This window comes from Egretta garzetta, unplaced genomic scaffold (genome assembly GCF_000687185.1).
Source record: "Egretta garzetta isolate BGI_Z169 unplaced genomic scaffold, ASM68718v1 scaffold397, whole genome shotgun sequence".
NCBI classification, from domain to species: domain Eukaryota; kingdom Metazoa; phylum Chordata; class Aves; order Pelecaniformes; family Ardeidae; genus Egretta; species Egretta garzetta.
In genome coordinates, this window is record NW_009260493.1 from 7499928 (window position 1) to 7520225 (window position 20298).

At 37.3% G+C, this 20298-nt stretch overlaps 1 protein-coding gene across 3 annotated transcripts in view; it reads left to right on the forward strand.

Annotated features, from left to right (window-relative positions):
• The window catches only part of HBS1L (HBS1 like translational GTPase), a 61188-nt gene that overhangs the window by 31872 nt on the left and 9018 nt on the right, over window positions 1-20298 (forward strand). For all 3 annotated transcript variants that reach the window (XM_035899897.1, XM_035899900.1, XM_035899899.1), the window contains 8 exons: window positions 3105-3213; window positions 11082-11338; window positions 11820-11985; window positions 13919-14036; window positions 16635-16781; window positions 17451-17525; window positions 18318-18435; window positions 18617-18685. In XM_035899897.1, coding sequence (XP_035755790.1) covers window positions 3105-3213; window positions 11082-11338; window positions 11820-11985; window positions 13919-14036; window positions 16635-16781; window positions 17451-17525; window positions 18318-18435; window positions 18617-18685 — 1059 coding nt within the window. The remainder of the gene's footprint in view (window positions 1-3104; window positions 3214-11081; window positions 11339-11819; window positions 11986-13918; window positions 14037-16634; window positions 16782-17450; window positions 17526-18317; window positions 18436-18616; window positions 18686-20298) is intronic.

A 20298-nucleotide genomic window follows, 5' to 3' on the forward strand; every position in this document is an offset into this window, starting at 1 on the left:
GAGTTTATGAAAGATGTATCCATCTTTGTTTTTATTTTATGTGTATTCTTGTTTTAGGAAGCGTATTTGTCATTGAATTACTTAGGTACGTGTTTAAGAATGTTTAGATGGCAGTAGGCAAGAAGAACTTTATGAAGCCTTTCTTGTTGGTAAGAACTTAGATACCCTTTATATCCTTTCCCTTCAGAGGTTAGCTTTCCTCACAGCTGCTCTTGCCCTAATCAGAGTGGGATTACTGCTCCTGTACTTTTTCCAGGCTTGTAGTGCACTTCAGTAGCCATAGGATACTCTGCTTGCTGATTAAGAAGTGTTTTAAGAATTGTATCGGCATTGTGCATTGACTTCCTTTTAGTTCCAAGGTGCAGTTTAAGGATTTGCATATGATCTGTTAAGTGCTGGATAGCTTTTGCTTTGCCTGCTAAAGCAGATAAGGATTTATCACGCAGTTTTCTCCGGTACCCTATAGATTAGATAGTACACTATACTCCTTTACCGGCCTTGTGTCCTTTGTAATGAAGCCCATAATTATTAATCTTTAATGGTGCCTGCAAGTGCACAAAGGACAGACTTGGTCTTTATCTCAAATGCACTGCTTGATTTTATTGTACTTGGTTATAAAAGCATTAAAGTCAGAAAATGATATTTGACTCTTCTGTCAGTAGTGTACTAATAATTCTTGCTGTGTCTTTGCATCTATTTAAGTGCCACCGTCCCAGGATTATCTTCTATGGTTTGGTTTGTCTTTAAATGGTCCTGGTCTGCTTCCTCACTCCACCTATGCTGAAGTATTAGTGCTTTATAAAAATAAATAAATAAGGAAAAAACCCACCCAAGCTGTCAGTGCTGTTGATGGACAATTGCTTTACTTTCTCTTGCTCTTTGTAATTTTATTTTTTTGTATCTTCTTTTAACTTTTGGTGTTTCCTAATCTCTAGTTTTAAATATCCATGTTTTCTGTGTCAAATACTTGATTTGTTGAATATATTTTGTCTCCTTGTACATTTAACTTTGGATCAGTGTTGAACACCCCTACAGTATTTGTACAGAGTGAAGCTTAATTTGTAAATTGATTAGAGAAGATGTGTTTTGTAAAACCTTTGACTTTTGGTTTTGGATCATATGTAGCAAATATTGCTAATAGATTGCAAGTTATTTTCAATGATATGATATGAATTGTTACCTTGGTTTCTTTCAACAAATATCATTTCATTTTCATTGTGCTTTTTGTAATTGTTAGTTTGTAGCAGCCAGATCTCAAATGCAATGTTTTCTGAGAATTAACTGTTATTCTGCTTTCAAATGACATGTAAAGCATTTGTGTTTAACTGGCAGTTGAAAGTGCTGGCTGCTTGAAAATTGTTAGAATTGAAGTGGAAAAAGCCATACCGAGTTGGCAACAAAAGTAATGTAATTTTTACTGTAGCTCCAGTGACTACTTATTAAAATGCTGTACTTGATCTATGTAGGAGCTTGAAGGTGAAACAGAATCTTTGTACTCACCTAGTAGTTGTTGTCCAGTGATCTGAGAATTTTCTATTCTGAATCTTTACTGGTTTTGGTCAGTTACATAATTTGTGATTATTGTAAACCATGATTTGTGCCGTTGCCTTTATTTCTCGTACTGTTTTGCCTTATTTACAGTGTACTTGGTATGCAGGTAGTAATAATACACATACAGACTAATTCCAGAGACCTGCAGGTGTCATATAAATAAAATGTGTATCAGCAGATAAGATAAATGAGGGAGATGAAGACCAAGTCATTAGTTAAATAAGAATGTCTCAATCTATAGCGTGATTGTTTAGAAATTGCACAACAGCTTTCTTTGTATGCTGTTGTAGACATGTCTGTGGTATTCTGTTTCCTTACCTGAAATCTTCAGCAGCCTTGACCAGAACTTAACCTGCAAAGTAATTGTGATTCTGTGATTTTAAAGGTGTAGCCGTCATGCTTTAGAATGCAATAAAGAGTTAATCTAAATGAGTAGGACCAAATGACTCCAGCAGTTCATCTTACAGTAGTAATCTGAAATACTTGAAAGATCAACTTGTTATTCAATATAAGTATTCACTTGACTCTTGAGTATCCAGATTAGTCTATTACTGGAAGAGTAGTGGCATTTTTATAGTTTTTGGATACATCTGTAGGTGAAGATTGTTTAAAACTTGCAGCTTAATTCTGAATTCAGGTTGATTTGCTTTCCTGTGTGTATGACATCCTTCAGAACACAAGGCACAGCGCTGCCACTCATGCTGTAAAGCTGGAAGTCTTTTTTTTCCTTGAAGGGAGAAGGGATTTTAACATATTAAAGAGGGAATTGGGGGGGGGCGGGGGGGGGGAAAGCCGGTTTACTTCCCCTCCCCAGAGTAAAAAAATTTTCTTTTCCAGCTTGACAAGAGACTTGTAGCACTGTAGTGTTATTGGTTGTGAAACTGGAGTTTCACCAAATTAAGAATGAACCTTACTGTAATCGTGTTTTCATTTAAGTTATGGTAAAAATTGATACCTTTAAAGTAATTAAGTTACTCAACTGTGGTAATTATTTCTAGATAACCTTCAAATTAGCCAGCTTTTGGGTATTGCTTGCCTTCTTCAGTATAATTCAGTATGAGACAACTCTGTTTCCAGATTTCAGGGAAGGCCTGGTAGCCCACACAGAGCTTGCCCTGCTGCTAGCAGTACCTGAGGTAGACATATTTTTTTACCTTACAATAGCCTTGAGGCTCAACAATGTTAAGGCAAAAGAACTCTAGATAAGAATTAACCTAATCAGCTAATGAGCAGCCTCAAAGCGTTTCTTTATCCTCCTATTGTATGAAATGCTTCTGGCATCCGGCAGAACTGCTGCGAGTAAAGCTCTTGAATGGTGTAGGTGTCATGTGAATGCTTGGAGATACAAATGAGATTTTTCACAATAAACATAACCGGCTTTAGAGTATTTTGAATAAATATGTACTATATGGAAGTAAGACACTGAAGTGTGAGAATTCATCATCACAGTGCTATCGCTGGGTTGAAGAGAAGTAATGTAACTTGTTAAACTTTATATTTAACACCTGCTAGTCACAACCTTAAGTTCAAACTTACTTTTTGTCTATTACTAGGAAAAACAAGGGATTCCCAGTCAGCCAGAATGGAATCTGAAATTGTGCCAAAAGTTACCAAAATGACAGTGTCTGGAAAGAAACAATCTATGGGATTTGAAGTTCCATGGTAAGCCAAGCCCTCGTACATCAAGGTACATCAGTAGCTCTTCTTTCAGACTGATGCACCTGTAGCAAGTTTTCTTCTTCTTTTTTTTCTATTTTTTACAGCAGTTTTAGTGTCACTCTCCAGAACTAACCATCTCAGCTTCTTGTTTGACTCAGAATTACTTTCAGAAGATGGTACCTCACGTTTTGAGTTTAACAAATCCTTTCACTATGAATAGTGCAGAGAGATATCAGCTAGTCAGATTATTTAAACATCCGCTTCATAGAATACTGAACTTTCTTGGGGTTCGTTTATTTTAAATTTAGTTCTCTAAGTGGAATTATGAAATCAATAAGTCTTAACTGTAATTGCTTGTTCTTCAAAGGCAGTAATACATTTAAGAATAATTTATGGGGAAAACAGTCACTTATGGTTAAACTTTGCCTTCCTCTGCAGCTTTTATTAACTTTAACAGGTGTCCAGGGTACAACTGTTGTAGAGAAGAAATCGGTCCTCCTTGTGCTTTAGCTAAATTAGAATGGTTGAGCAGTAGTTCTAATTTTATCCTGACTTGGAACTGCTGGGGGGATGTCTCGTGAGAGCATGAAAACAGACATCTGGATCAGAGTCTACCTACAACAGTAGCCAGCAGTGAATACTTAAGAAATACTTAAAATATTTTAAAAATATACTTAAAGAAATATATATAAGGAGAGGGCATGCATGTTGGGAATACAGTCCATGAAATATCATATCTTTTTTTTTTCATTTTGATTAGGCTGTTTCAATTAAGAATGGTTAATAGATTTTTCTTACTCGGATGTGTTTATTCTGTTTTTGAAGCCAATCTTATCATAGACACCTAATCTGGCAACAAATTCCATAGCTCATCCTCAGGAAAAAAATCTGCAAGCGTAAGCAGTGCCAACATCCTGACCTCATCCTGCAGTTTGTAGTTCTGATATGGGAAGCGTTTTTGGGAGTAAGAGGGCAGCATTGTCTTTATTTTACAATATCTTGTGCATGTTTGATAACGAAGTGGAAAGCAAGCAGTTGCATCTACTTAGTCTCTCTAGCACATTTAATACAAGGTGTGAAGCAGATGTCATTATTCCCTTTATACCGCTAAATGCCATTGCCAAGAGACATCACTTTCATTCAGCTACTTAAATGCAATAAGCTCCAATGAAAAATTTCTGGGCCTTTCAAAATCCTTTTTCGGTGCTGTTTGAAATTTGCAATATATAAAAGGGAAAATAATTCCCCCCCTCCCCCCCCCTTCCCCCTTGCCTCTACTAATCAGTGACACTGGGTGTGACAACTGGACTTGGTCACGAAATTCCTATCAACGTCATGGCACCTTCTTTGTTGTCTCTACTACACTTCTTATGAGCTGGAGTTTTTATGTGGACTTTTGTGAATTGAATTAATTTGGATAGAAGTTTATAAAACCAGGAATCTTAACTGAGTGACAAAGGATCTGCCAGCTAGTCCTGGATAGCAGTGATTGAATTTTTTAGCTGTAATAATGACCATTTAAAATGTTTGTTTATAAAAAAGAACAAATAAAGAATTTTGTATCTCTGATATTTATTTAGCAACTGCCACACCTTGTGTATGTGTGCCTGCTCCATAGGGAAGGAGGAGATAAGAAGAATGCTTCCTCATCTGTAGACTGGAGTAATTCCTGGATAGACTCAGTCTCTGAGGAAAGATGATTGGCTCTAACATGGTTCTCAGCCACTCTGCTTCTCTTCAAGGACCCTGAAATAGTTTGTATTGTGCTTGCTTCCAGTTTAGTGGCATAGTGGGTTTTGTGACAGAAAAAATTAAGTCTTCAGGACCTGCTGGTAATCCCTTTAGATAAATGCTCAATATTGTGAAGATGTTTTTTAATTCACCTCATTTATTTAGTAGTACTGCTGAAATACTAATAGAGAACAACCTTGTTTTGCTGTAGAAATTGGATGCACGGCATTTAGCTTTAAGTGGGAGGAATAGGCAAGAAGTGGAGTGATTTGTAAAAGCATGAGATTTGGAGCACAGCCAATCAATGAATATGGAAGAAAGCACAATTTAGATTGTAAAGTTATCTGCATGTCTAAAGATCCCTGCTTCGAGGAGTCCAGTGATGGCCTCCTTTCACAGGCCACTGTGGCAGCACTGCCAAGGCACTAGGACCTTGACATGAAGAATGGGGGAGAAGGCCTTGACCATATTTGCATCATATTTTTCCTTCTTTGCTGTAGGACAGTGGCATTTGCTCCCTGGATTCTTTTCCTAACAGATGGAGCTTGACTAGCTCCTTCCCACAATCTCTACATAAAGGCTGTGCTAAATACATTGTGGTTAGCTGAGGCACTAGCATTACCTTGCAGGCCTGTAATGCCTTTGTACGCATCCATTTCCAAACTTGAAAAACAAAGCAAAACATGAACCCCTGCCTCAACAACGTGAGTATCAGAGTTGGGGTTTTTCCTCTGCAGTTATCATCTGGATGATTGGCAGCATAAGGATGAGTTGTCAGGGGTCAGAATGAATCTGTGTTCATGAACACCTAAGAAAGGCTCGTTCTTTTGACTCTTTTTAGACCCTTTCAATGTTATTGTTACATTGATAAATGTACTATAAAATGTTTTATAGTAATACAGATTTCTAAGTACATCATTTGTATCACTGACCAAAAGCACAGTGTTCTAAATTATTCATAGTGGTTTGGATTTTAAGACACCTGTAATTGTGCCCACTACTCTCACCCCAAGATACTTGTACGATGTTGGTGCAGACACCATTAGAAAGTGATTGTATAGTACGTATGAACTAGTTTTTGTCAGCTTTTATGGGATCTTAAGGGTAATTCATGGACCACGTTTTTAAAACTAGTGGCCTAGCAATAGCAAAAATAACCATTCTTTGACCAACTATTCAGCCTTTGATTCAATGTTGTTATGAGCTATGACCTCATAAAAATAAATGAATCTTATTTAAAATGAATGGATTTTTAGAAGTCATGAATTGCTTTGAGCATTGATGGCCTTTGTTGCTGGGTGTTCTTAGTGGGATTTTCTACAGAAAATGGAGTTTGCTCACTTCTGATAAACTGTTTTTCTGATGCTCTAGCAAAACTATTTACCAGTCTTTTTCTTCCTGTTAAGTCATGAAGGAAGCCAGAAGAAGTTGTGAGCAAAAAAGGGTGATTATTTTAACCAGCCTGACCAATATTGTGTAATTAATAATTTTGAAAGGGGAAATAAATGTAGACATTCCTGTAATGACTGTAAGTACTCCGAAAGAGTCGGTTGTATAAAAATAATTCACTGAGCGTCCAGACTAGAAGATTGAAAATAATGTTTAAAAGCTAACTTATGCAGAGTTAGTCTTCAGCAGATAAGATTTCAGGTTCTTCTTTGAATGCATGGTAGCATGAACATTTCAGCAGTTGTGTGAGAGTGAGTGTCTTCTAACATGTCTTGTAACAACATATGTTGTATTTCTTAATATTCCCCAGAAAACAGTGATGTAACCATAACATTTTACTCAGTTTACTCTTATGGTCCTTGTTGGCAAGGCAACATAGGAAGTTTCTGGCCTGGCAGTTTTAATTTTGACTAAGTGTTGGTCCTTGCCAGGCTTTTGTATGTCTGCTGATTTCCTAACAAAAAGCTGTGGTAAGCTCTTTTGACATTTGTGCTTGAGTTGCTGGCAGTCAGGCTTTCTTGGGTACGTGACCTCAGTGCACATAGAAGGTGCTTAATCTGTCCTTTCAAAGAAGCTTAATCAATAGCTTCACATTAGCGTCTAGCAGTGGTGTGGGAGACAGGCACAGATGTTGGCAAACTGAGACCACTGGTAGTTCCATCAGGTTCTCATAGAAAGATGCAAGCAATTGGTTAGGAAGTGCTCTTCCTACAAATATAAATTTTTCTTCATATGGTGGTTCAACATAACTCAGACCAAGTTGGAACTTTGCTACCGAAGAGGCTTGTTTATACCCTCAACTGCCTGGACTAGCGACCTACTAGGTTCTAGTGTGCTGTCCTATAGGCTCTGTCTTCTGACAAATTTTCAGTTCAGTAATTTTGAAAAATATCAGTGGAAAAAGTCTTAAATGACATTTTCAATGTCATTCATTTTTTCATTGACTATTAGAGGTGAACCTCCTTAACATTTTTCTGAGCTGTTATCAAGCTTTCAATAAACTACTCATCTGGTTGCCGTAAGGAATAACTAACTGTCAGGGTCTTATTGCTGCATCTGTCTTCATGTACTTCCATGAGACTGGAATTGTACGTTTCATCTGCCCATCTTCTTGTTTAGGTACCTAGTGAACTCACTTAGGTACATACCTAACTCACTCTCCCTTTTCCTGACATTGGTCAGCAAAAAAATGAATTGTCTCATCAGAGATGCTCTGTAAGTAGATCATACACTCCATCCATTCTGATGTTTCTCCTCTGAAATGGCACGTCTTGGTTTATCATGGCACAGGTTGTTTGTGGGTTTCCAAAACAGGGTAATATCTGAAACCTGTAAAACTCTAAATGGAGCAATGTACTGACTGTTCAAATATTGCACCTTTGAAAAAGTAGCAAGGCCTAATGTTATGATGACTAGAGTAATGTTTCACTCATTATTTCACTTGAGTCTAGCGCTTTTTCTTTGCCCTACCCAAAATAAAAAACTGGCAGCCTTAAGCAGTGGTAGTCACAATAAAAGCTACTTAGAATTGAGAGAGTAGTCATTTTATCTGGCAATAACTGATTCTTTCAGATGCTGTAATAAGTTTGAATTCTACCATTCAGCATCCATCTTGTTTTTTGAAATTCTTACTGACATAGTCTTTGGCCTGCAAGAAGATCTGAGCATCTGAGATTAGAAAAAAAAAATCATTACCTAGCTAAACAGAGTAGAATTTAGAAGCTTACAAATAACTGTCTTTCAAAACACATTTTTGTCTTCTAATAGGCTTGATGTGACAGTCTTTGAATATATTTTGGAAGGCTATAGAAGAATGAGTTATGTTTCTGGGTCACATTACTTGCAGCTTCATCTAAATATCTTCCTTTTAATTTTTTTTTTCATTTTTGAAAATTTCATTTGAGAAGAAATGCAGACACTGAAAAGGAGAGAAAACTATTGCCATTTGTAAAGTCTGCTTTCATAAACTTCTTATACAAATACTTCTCTCCAGAACTTCAAATAATAGAATTTTAAGGAAGAAAACTTGATGCCAATGTAAAATACCATATTTGCATTACAGCCTGGCTTTTGCATGTTGGCACTAGTCATAGTGCTTCAGTGTGAAAGTGCTAGATGTTAGGCTGACACTGAACTGAAGTTTATCTGAAAAAAGGGAAAAAGATGGAAGAGTCTTAATCTTGATGAAAGACGTCTAATGCAAAGTAATTGTAAATTTATGAGGCTCTCAACACATGATCCAGGCAAAAATGACCTGGTATACTTTATATCATTCAGATGATTTAAAATACATTATTAAAATATGTAGAAAGCTTTGTCACTGCAATTCTCTGCATAATTGCCTTCTATCAACTTGATTGTTTTCAGTCAATTTCTATGAAGGTCCCTGAAGAGGCGTTGGAGAAAATAATTGTTCTGCCATTCTAAAGTAGATTTTCAGCTTGAACTTAATGTACTATTTAAAGAATTTTAAAAAATAGAGCCTTCTGTTAGCCTTATAGAAATGCACTTATCTTTTCCAGTAAAAGAAAGCAAGAATAACTATAGTGACTGTTTTTCTGTGAAATAGTTCACATGTAATCACTTTCTCCATAGCTACATCTAAAGCAATGATGACCTACTAATTTTTGGAATTTAGGGAATCAAGTGTATTTTCTTATAAAGGGTGTTCAGCTTGTCCAGATACGATGTTGCATACTGGAACTTGTCTAAGGCTATACTTACAGTACAGCTGGTTTTGTAGTGTCAAATCTAGAATATCATGATTGTGTGACCCAAGGCAATAGTTTGATATAAACCTGTCCTTCTCCTTCAAGTGGTTTAGAATATTTTGATAGGATAAGTTCTTGTGAATAGACTTTGTACAGAATTGTCTGTCTATTACGCAGAAGGGCAGGTACCATCTGTGGCCCTGCAACCAGCATGGCTGGCATAAACTAAGTTCTTCGCTTGGCTAATTTGAGAAACAAGACTGTGTATCCAGCCTTGAAGACCATGGCCTAGGTTGGGGAACTGTAGCCAAAAAAAAAAAAAAAAAAAAAAAAAAGAAAAAAAGTGCTCACGTTTCTGCTTTGGACTCTCACAATCCAGAGAAAAATTTGGCTTTGGGCTTTATGAAAAAGGTGCCAAAATCGATCAGTCTGCTGCAGTACTGATTACATTGGTGGGTTCTGAAACTGAGGGGAAAAAGGGAGACCTGTAAAATGTCCCATGTTGCTTAGTGCTATAATGAGAGGTTAATTTTGCGTTCAGTCTGAACATGTCCTAGGTTTAATATTTTAGATCATACCTCTTGAACGGCTTTGTTCAGTAAACTGACATGCTTGGATTATCTTGTTTCCTGAGATCTATGTAATGGAAAGGGACTAATGCAATGCACATACTCCTATGCAGACAGAAAATGAGAATTAATATCAAATAAAACCAGAGATGTCACAATGTGGGATTCTGAACTACCAAAATAAGTAGTTTTGTCTATAGAAGTTGAAAAGAGGAAAACCGGGAAGTTAATTGTGGTATGTAAATAGAAATTGGAGAGTGAAAAATTCACCCTGGATGTGAAGGCACTTGAGTCCGAGAGCCCTCATGAATCCTTTCCACAGAAAACAGCCTGCAGCGTGGTGGTCTGCCTTGGAAAGGATTTCCAGTTTTCCAGGGGAAGAAGCCTCTTCTCCTTGGATAAAGTTTTAAATCCAGTATTTTGTAGGTATTTTCAATATACTGTAGTGGTCAGTGGTTTGTATGTTGAAGTTTGCCGTGATACAACGTTGTCACACCTGTAATAACTGCTTCTGTTCCTGCCTTGCTGCTGACTTTGATGCTTTACCATGGAGCTCTGTTAGGCACTAAGAAAGCTTTTGCTGTCTTGAAGATGTTACTCAGTGTTCTTTTTTAGTGGTCAACTTTGCCATAGCAGGTGAAGGATCATACTGTATTTTCTCAGAATGCTTGTGTAAATTAGGAAACTATCCTCATTTACAAATCAGAGAGAAAAAGAGCGAGAGTGTGTAAGAGAATAATATATTTAAGATTAATTACTGCTAGGATTAGTATGGTGATCTGTGGGAGAACAGGGTGTTGGAGAAGGGGAGTTGGGGAATCCAAATCTCCTTAGTCCTAGATGCCTTGTTTTATGCATAAAACAAATTTTCTCAGTATTGATAAATGCAACTCGTCTGTTATGGCTCTATATAAGCATTGCACCTTAAATTGCAGCTCAGATATGCATAGTTTCTACTCTTTGTGCTATATTGCCAGTCTCGCTCTAGAAGATCGCTACATTTAGCTGCAGTACTTGTAGTGCATGTGGAAACTGTTTTAGGATCGACGCTTCAGAGCTGACTTGGGCTTTTACTTCAGAGACAACCAGCTCTCTGTAGTTGTTCTGCACAACTGCCCTTTCCCTCCCTGTTAAAAGAAGTGCCTGTGGGAAGCTTTTGTTTATCTCTCTCATGTATTTTACAAGATTATTTCTTATCTTGCCTTTGTACACAGTGCTTTTCAGACAAGATGTTCAGAGCCGGTATCTGTGCAGTTTGTATCCATCTGCTTATCGCTTCCACCTTAATGGGCTTATCACATACTCTTTGTCTGGGGCTTACATGATAGTGAAGGGAAAACTCAATTTCTCTCCTATATTTCTACAGCTGCTTTGTCATTTGCATTCTTTGTGTTTTCTTTTTTTTCCTTAGTGTGATTGCTGAAGAAAATGGCCATGCTAACACACCTCTGAAAGGACTCTTAACTGAAGATGCCAGTGTAGCTCCTGGGGTGCTTGAGGCAGTCTCCAAATCTACTCTTCCACCCCAAGTAGTGCAGGTTTTGGAAGAACAGAATACGGTGCCTCCTCCAGTAAAAAAGTCAAGCAAGACAAAACCACAAATAGATGTGAAAGCAGAGTTGGAGAAGAGACAAGGAGGAAAGCAGCTGCTTAATTTGGTGGTAATAGGTAATACTGTTAAATCACATTTTTGACAATCATAGAGATTAAAAACTGTGTTGACTGCATCTGGAAGTGATATAGAAGCAAAACTGCCCTCTCTCCAGGGAAGGGAAATCTCATACTGTTTTCAGTTGCATCTGCTTGACCGTTTTTCTTTGGAGGGAGTACATTCACATGTCCTCGACTAGGACCGAGCTTCACTTAGCTTCCTTTTGACAGTATAGGAAAATGTACTTTGGTTTGGTTTCACTCTTGCGGTGTGTTCCTTTTAGTATGAATTTGGAGGTGCTATATGGCTGTCATGCCAACTGACTGGTTCAATAAACTGTCTCTCTGTACCTCCATTTTACAGGATTGTGAAATTCTATGGATTGCATAAGCATTATTACTGCATGTGATTTGCATGTGTTTTAGTATATTTCCTCATGTACTATATTTAAAATGTGTAAATTAATAAAATTGACATAATATTTATTTCCCTTCATAGGACATGTTGATGCAGGTAAAAGTACTTTAATGGGTCATCTGCTTTATCTTTTGGGAAATGTGAACAAAAGAACTATGCACAAATACGAACAGGAATCTAAGAAGGCTGGCAAAGCTTCATTTGCATATGCATGGGTCTTGGATGAAACTGGTGAAGAAAGAGAAAGGTAGAAATATCTTTTAATGGGAATTACCCTTTTTTCCTGAAAGAACAACATTTGTTAGGAAAAACCAGTCTGCTAATAATGCTTTGGTAGAAATATTCTAAATGCTTAAAGATATTTACTCAGTACTTACTAGCAAATATTTTTCTTTGTCTATATGAGTACGTTATCAAAAGAAAAAAATAGTATCCTTGTTTGTTTATAAGAAATGTGAACAAGAGGTTGAGTATTTAATCACATATTTCTATGCTGTGGAGTGCAATATAAGACTACAATGTGGAATGCTTCTGGTAGCTGAGTTAGTTCATTTAGAGCTGCCTTACTGGTTTATTGTTGCCAAATCTCTCTCAGTTTGGTTAACATTGTATAGGAAAGTTCTAGGTTAAATTTTTCTATGAAAGGGTGTCAGAATTATAGACTAAGCACTGAAATGTCGGTTCATCACATGTGACTTAGATTACGTTGAATATAAAATCTATAAATTAATTAAATTGATAAATTAAAATTGTATTTTTTATAAGCTGCCTTTAATTTATTAACGTGAAATATGAAATTTAAAATTAAATTTTATCATGAAAAAATATGTAATGGGGAAGCAGTGAAGCTAATTTAAAAAAAACCTGTAAATGCTTTTAAGAGCACTATATGGGAAGCTAAAGACATGATATTCTGTGTTTACAAAATAATTTAGAAAGGCATTTTCTTATGTGTTTATATTTTTACAATCACTTGTCATCCATGGTTTCATAGTGTTTATAAGCTCTTCTGGTTGGGAAGATAACCTTCACAATGTAAACTGATGCTGAAGAACATGGAGTAAGGCAGTCCCTAACGAGTGTGTAACTGTTGTTGTTTTTAAAGGTGGATACACTTTTGCAGTGTCCCTGTATATAGCTAGACTTTTGCCTATGTGTGTCCTTTCATTTACAAAGTGCATGTTCAAACCTGATTGGGGGGGGTGTTGGGGAGTGTAGGTACGGGGAAGGAAGGAGCAACCCTGAAGCGACCAAGCACAATTTTAAAAGTAGTCTTACATGGGTTAAGGCTGATGATATTGTAGTGGTAGTGGTGTTGTGACATTATAGTCTAAGGAAGTAAGAGGAAAAGCTGATGGGGGAAAGGCCTTTTTCTTAATCCCCATAGATGTAGCTCAGTGTAAACCAGACTAACGCGAAGATCAATTCCTTTCACAGATCTATAATAGAATAATTAAACAACGTATTAAGTATGTTATTTTATTAATGCAAGCTACCATTGATAGGATGTAATTAACATGTGAAACCAGAAATAGAGACAAGTATTAATTGCCTTGAAAGTGCTGGTCTGTCTTCATCTATAAAGGGAGATGCAGGTGACCAGATGCAGACATGGGCATGATAGGTGTTTGCATTCGGTCTGATGAATCCTATCCTATGTGCTGTGCAGGACATGTGGTGGTTAGCGAGATGTGGAACTGAGACAAAGCACTGTGATCCCTCCTTGATAATCAGTAGTTCTGCATGTGGATCTTTGCAAATGTATAACTGTATTCCTACAGTCCCATACCTTCTATTTTATTTTTTTTTTTATTCTTGGCTATGTTTCTGTTACTCTACGATGTCCTTTTCTGAAGAGCTATTAAGAGTAGAATTAGTAATGAATTAAAGATGCAGTACAATTTTCATGTTCTCACTGTGCTTGTTGGGACTTAGTCTATGGGTCCATGGACTTTGAATTTTGGGTGGTTTTTTCTTCGCGACTGAAGTTACTGAAAGGCAGCTCTAGAAGGCTGCTTTTCCAGCAAGTGGGTTTCTTTCAATTTTTTTTGTGCAGGCTACATCACATGAAAGCTATGAAGTGTATCATTTCATGATTGTGTTTTTAATAGCTCACTTTATATCTCTATGAAGCTTTCAAAGCAGTTTTAATGGTGCATTGCATGTATGCTTTGTTTAAGGGGAGTGACAATGGATGTGGGTATGACCAAATTCGAGACAAAGACTAAAGTAATTACGCTGATGGATGCTCCAGGCCACAAAGACTTCATTCCAAATATGATCACAGGAGCTGCACAGGTAGAGATGGTCTCAAACTCTTTTTTGAATAGCATTATTATTTATAACTTTTTCTTAAATTGGTTTTCTTCTTCTTTTAAAATCTAAGATTAAATGGAATCATCGATGGTGCTAAGATATCTTTGAGGTTTTAATGATTTTTCTAAGCTTAAAAAAGAATGTGTTTGTTTAACTTTAAAGGCAGTTGCTTTTCTTTTTTTGGGACGTTAACTTTGGAGGAGAGTTTTATTAGGGAAATAATTTGAATACTAAGTTGCAGTTTGATAAAATCAGAGTTGAGCTTTGAATGCTATTCAAATGTGGCATATGTCTACTCAACAAGAAGTTCTGTGAAAGTGGTCTTGTAGGTAAAGATTTTAAGTGGTTTTGAGCAAAGTTTATGCAGAATGCATTTGCGTTGTCAGTAAGACATTTGCAGAGACTACGTGCAACTTCCTTTAGAAACGGTAGGTAAAGTCAAAAGTATTTGGCACTACCCATTGAATTCAGTATGGCACTTACTGTTCTCATATAGGTTAGTTATTTAATTTATGGAAATAATAAATCAGAGAGGGGGAAGAATAACCTGTGGTCACATGATATAAAATGTGTGAAATTTTTTCCACTTAAAGGCGCCCTTTTTAAAATAGTAGAATTGATTCTCCAAAGTAGGGGTATAATCCAAGATTATTTTTTTTCTGAAGATAAGCTACTGTGTAGAGGTATCTGCTTTGTACGTGTCATTACAGTCTGAAATGTGAGTGTTTATATTAGTTATTTATCTTAAGATCTCAGTAAGGATGGATACTGTTAGTATGATTTTACATGTGTAGTACTGTGTACATGTGTACATACTGTGTACATGTGTACAGTACTGTACTGTAGGAAGACTGGTGTGCCCCAAATTCTGTTCTAGCTCTGAAGCAGAGCCTGGGTAAGAATTCAGACCTTGTGACCCAGTAATTAGGCTACAGAATAGTCAGAATTTGCCAGTTATGGTGTAGAGCTTGTGTAGTTGTCTATATTGTGGAGCATATGTTGTAGGAAGTTCAGGAGTTTTAAAATTAGAAATGGATCTTTAGTTTCAGAACAGTGGAAAATGTTGACTCAGCCATGCCATCTTCTTTACAACCTTAAATTGGTTTGTCTTTTGGGGGTAAAAGTAATACAGGTAGAAGTGTTAAGAGAAGACTTGCAGATCCACCAGCAGTTGTATCAGTTCAGCAGAAGATGGGGCTGGCCACATAAGACCTGGTATCTCTGTTTCCTTGGCTCTCAGAATGGTGAGGGGCTGGTCTGTTCTGAAGCCTGCTAAAGATTCACTGAAACTTTGCAAGTTTCTGTTGCCTATTAGAGTAGCCTCAGGACTGAAGCAATGGGTAGAAGAAAGCAAATGTGGAAATGGCTCTGATGCCTTTTCATCGTGGAGAATTCTGTTAGGAGGTGAATCCCCAACTGCTGTTATGCAAAATGCAAATCAGTGTTATCAGGGCCAGGATCTGGCCTTTGATAAAATATGGTTAATTCACGTAAGTCCCGAGGTACGGTTTTTATAATTTAGAAAATACAGGATGGCCTTTTTTTGAGGGAGAACTTCACCACAATGCACTTCTGAGGCTTGAGATTGTGGGGAAATTCATCCCTCATCCTTTTCCCGTTCTCACACTTTCACTGTCTCTGTGTAAGCTGCGGGGATTTCACGCCTAGGACAAGGTGAGGGGAATTCAGAGCCAGGGCAATGTGCTGTTTCTGTTCCTTCTGGCATCCTGAAGCATAAGCATGTCAGGAAAGGGAGAAAGCACCACTTTTTCTCCTCTCTCTTTCCATTATGTCCATCTCATGAGGCCTGTTGACAGCAGTACCTTTATTGTTCACATCTGTTGCTGTTGCTTGGTGTGTGGTGATGGTCTAACTGGCTGTTACTTACCAAAGCAGGAAAAGTAGAAGAAATATTAGCAGCATTTAAGGCTAACAGAAAAATCTGTGGGTTTTCCCTGTGCTTATGTGCTGACTTTTGTGCAGTGCTGTAGACTCTGTGATACCTATTTGCTCTCAATGCAGTGGCAGAGAGTTTGCCTAGATGATAAAATAGGCTACTTCGTCTTTTCCACCTTGTGATTTTGGCATGCTCCAGCGTGCTGAGTGCACTGTGAAGCATCCACATCCAAGGTGCAGTCGACTGGTTTTCCCAGTTGTATAGTGAGGTGATTTATCTGTAATTTTTGCAGCTTCTCACTATGAAGGTGTCCAGACTGAGACGGGGAGAGCTAGACATTGTGCTCATACCTGTTCTTAAGCTTCTGGAGCACGGGGCTGCTTTTGTTTAGTTGAGCAGCACATCAGTAGTGGGTAGTTTGAAGAGGACAGATTCCCAGAACCAGGAGTTGGCTTCTATTTAATAAAAAAATGGTACTTTATGACATGAGATGACATAATGCTGTAATATCTCACTGAAGTGGGCATGACACAGATAGGACAGAGCAGTTTCAATTACACTTCAAGTACATCAGGGTTCTTCCCATGTAAAGTACGTTTTGTGTAAAATGTTGCCAGTTGACATATTTACCCAGATTATTTCCACTTCTTAACCACTTTTGGTTGTATTTTTTTTCAATCTAGGCTGATGTGGCTATTTTGGTTGTGGACGCTAGCAGAGGAGAGTTTGAAGCAGGATTTGAGACGGGTGGACAAACTCGAGAGCATGGATTATTAGTGCGCTCTCTTGGAGTGACACAGCTAGCTGTTGCAGTCAATAAAATGGACCAGGTACATGCTTCATTTTTTCATTTAATTGAAGGGCTTCCATCTAGGGTTCTGGACCTTAAGTTTAAGGATCAGTATTGTGAAACTAATAATAAAGTATTGTTTGTTTCTTTGATTCTCAGCTCTGTCACCTGTGTTTAGACTTTACAATACTTTTTATTTATGGGTGTATTTTCAAAGCACACAGAAGGACGGTTTTGGTGCTAAAATGAGTAGGGATCCCTCTTGTACTTGTGGAAATCTCGCATAAGAAGTTAACCCAGTGGTGTCTGCAAGGGCATCTTGGTGGTCATTCAGGTCAAGACCCCAAGAGCTTTACTGAAACCTGTAAGGTGTGTTAGATATTACTAGTTGTGTTTTAGATTATTACTGTGTTGTATATACACTTGCTGAATCTGAATTTTGTATAAACTTAAAGGTGCTGTTCAAGAACAAATCAAACTGAAGGGACTTGCAAGTTAAGTCCTGTGTTGTTTGCTATTGGTAATTGTTAATGTGTATGCTCTTCTGTATTCAACTATGAATCCATGTGGAAATGTCATTTATAAATCCATTGGGTGCTGTGCATGAAGAACACCTACTGGTACTACAGAGTTGATGACAGGCAGTTTTATGTTCGAGTCATGGCTAAAACCCTACAATTTTATTACCATAATCTGTTTTCTATTTTAGGTCAATTGGCAACAGGAAAGATTTCAGGAAATTACGAGTAAGCTTGGCCAATTTCTTAAACAAGCTGGCTTTAAGGTAATGTAAATTTCTGAGGTCTTTGTTGCTTTGTTCAGGCATTTGGGTTGGATGAGCTTTTCTTACAGTCAGCTTATTTTGTGTCACTTCCCTGCTACTACTATGTGCACATAGTATAGCAGATTCTTTTTTTTTTTTTTTACTGGCTGGGTGTATATTGAGCCTGAATAAGGTTAGTCAGTTCTTTAGTACTCTCTCTGTCACCATCTTTGTTTAGGTTTGTTGAATCTTTGGGGCACTCACCTCATTTGTGGTTTCTTGGGATTGTTGCCTACAAAGCAGAACAGACCAAGCATCGTCTGTCTTAATGTTCAGGATTACATGATTGACAGTAGAGAGTTTTATACCAGAGCAGGTGTGGATTATGAACACTCATAAGAGCACTCCCCATTTGCCATTCTTGACTGTTCGTCTCACGTTTCCTCAGTTCCAGCTACTATCCATTTGGACTGGCTGTGGCCTTCCTGAAATCCCTATGCATAAACCAGCAATTCAAACTGAAGTTTTGCCTATCAGATATGGAACTGGAGTTTGTTACTGAACTCAGTTTCTAGTTGTTCATGTTTTATCATCAGGTTTAAATATCTCCAATCTTTGCCTGATCACAGTGCTCCAACAAGAGGTAAACAGAAGGGAAATGGATCCACTGAGTAACCTCCAGGGGAAACATGAATGTGCCCACTGTTCTTTTATAGCTTAGATGCATAATATTGAAAAAAAATGTACCTCTTGCTTCTGCTAGAAGATCCTGTTGTTAAGGTATGCTTAACTTCTGTTTGTTTTCGTAATTAGGAATCAGATGTGGCTTATATCCCAACGAGTGGCCTTGGTGGTGAAAATCTGGTCACAAGGGGTCAATCAAGTGACCTCACACAGTGGTATAAAGGAAAGTGTTTGTTAGAGCAAATTGGTGAGTACAATTTTCCTCATTTAAAAACGCTTAGTCCTGTGCATGTCATAACTTTTATTTGGGGGAAAATGTGGGACAAAGTCTTTGGAATGCAAGATAGTTGTTTTATCCCTAAGTGAGAAGTTGTTGAGATAGTTATTGAATATAGACATTCTAAAATGTCTTATCAATTTGTTTGCAGATTCTTTCAAGCCACCACAGAGATCAGTGGATAAACCATTTAGGTTGTGTGTTGCTGATGTTTTTAAAGGTTGGTTGTTTTTATAGTATTATTACCACTGTTTCACCAATATTTAACACAAGTGTTGAAAAATGATGTAAAAATGTGACTTAAAGTAGAAGCTTTATGTACATCAGTAGTCTTGAATGGGAATAGCAAGCTCTCAAGCAGTGTTCTTTATCGAATTTTAGATAGTACCACTGAAGGAGAAACACATTGGAAAAGAAATTGAGCAAAAAAATCTGCATGACCAGCTAATTGGCTATGTAATGAGTTGATGGTTCTGTGTGACAGAATTTGGGAGTTTTTCTTCCCAAAACTGGTTCTTGTTGCCTAAATGAGTATTTCTCAGACTTTTGACTTTGGGCTTTTTTACCTTCCACTCCCTAGATTTTAAAAAAGTTTGACTTGATCCTTTTATGTTCATTGTTGTAGCTGTAAATAATGATAAATTCCTTTATTTTCATGTAAAAACCTGGGGGGGAGGGGTGAGGTGTAAGAAAAGGGCAGCAGTGGTGAGACTGTTATAACCAGCCAAGGATTTAATGAAGGGCAGCTTAGCTATTCCCTAGAAGAAATAAGGTTTGTAACAGTCATCACATTTGAAATGTTCCGTAGGTCCCTTGAGAAATGTTGCAAACTAAATGACAGCATGATTTGAAATGTTGTAAATACTTGTAATCGGATATTATTATTGAAATTCATGTTTTAAAAGAAATTTTACTTTATATATAGGGATTTTATAGGGGAAGTACAAACAAACCGGAACAAAATATTGATTGTAATTGGAAAAATAAATTTTGTGTAATTTTCACATGGGTCTTTGAGAAAACAGTAGATGCTGTACATGCCCTGGGTTAGCTGACTTAAGATAGTGAAGCCATAATTTTCAATACTGAAACCTTGCATGAGAATTTACCCTAGTGTGTTACCACTAGTTTCATCATCTATGCCATCACTGTTTTGGGGTTTGTTTGGATTTTTTTGTTTTTTTTTTTTAATTTTGTCAGCAGTGGGAAAGCGTATTAGGATTACTGATTGAGAACTTTTCAAAATATTATCACAACTTTTTTGTTGCAATAATCATTTTTGTGTTGAGCTATGTTTCACAGAATGAGCAATTTTGACTAAGTCTGTTCTGTGGAAAAGTCTGATTTTTTGCTAAAGTATGCAAAAAAAAAAAGGCTTTGGAAGGGACTCAATTTACATATACAGGGTATATCACTAAATGTGGCCTTTTAGGTGTTTTTTAGGCTATTTTCTTCTTTACCTTGTGATCTCAAAACATAATTAACTTGGATGCCACCAGAGGAAGTAGCTGCAGGTATGAGTACATGAAGCAACAGTTGTTCTCAGCTCTATTCCAGTGCCTGTGCATGCTCAGGAGGAGCAGTCCATAGAAGTGTGTAAAAAGTGAGAGTGCTGAGCGTATACTTACGTAGTTTGGAAAACCCCTTTCTTTAATAAAGTTACCCACACATATGATTCATCTACCTCAGCCTGATTTTTAGCTGTTGTCCTCCATAGCCCTCCTAATATTCTCTGCAGGCAAACTGTCTCCTGATCCAAGAAGTCCCTGTAAATTCCTTCACTGCTGCATCAGTCCCCACTTACTGTAATATAATGCTGTCTAGGGTATGACT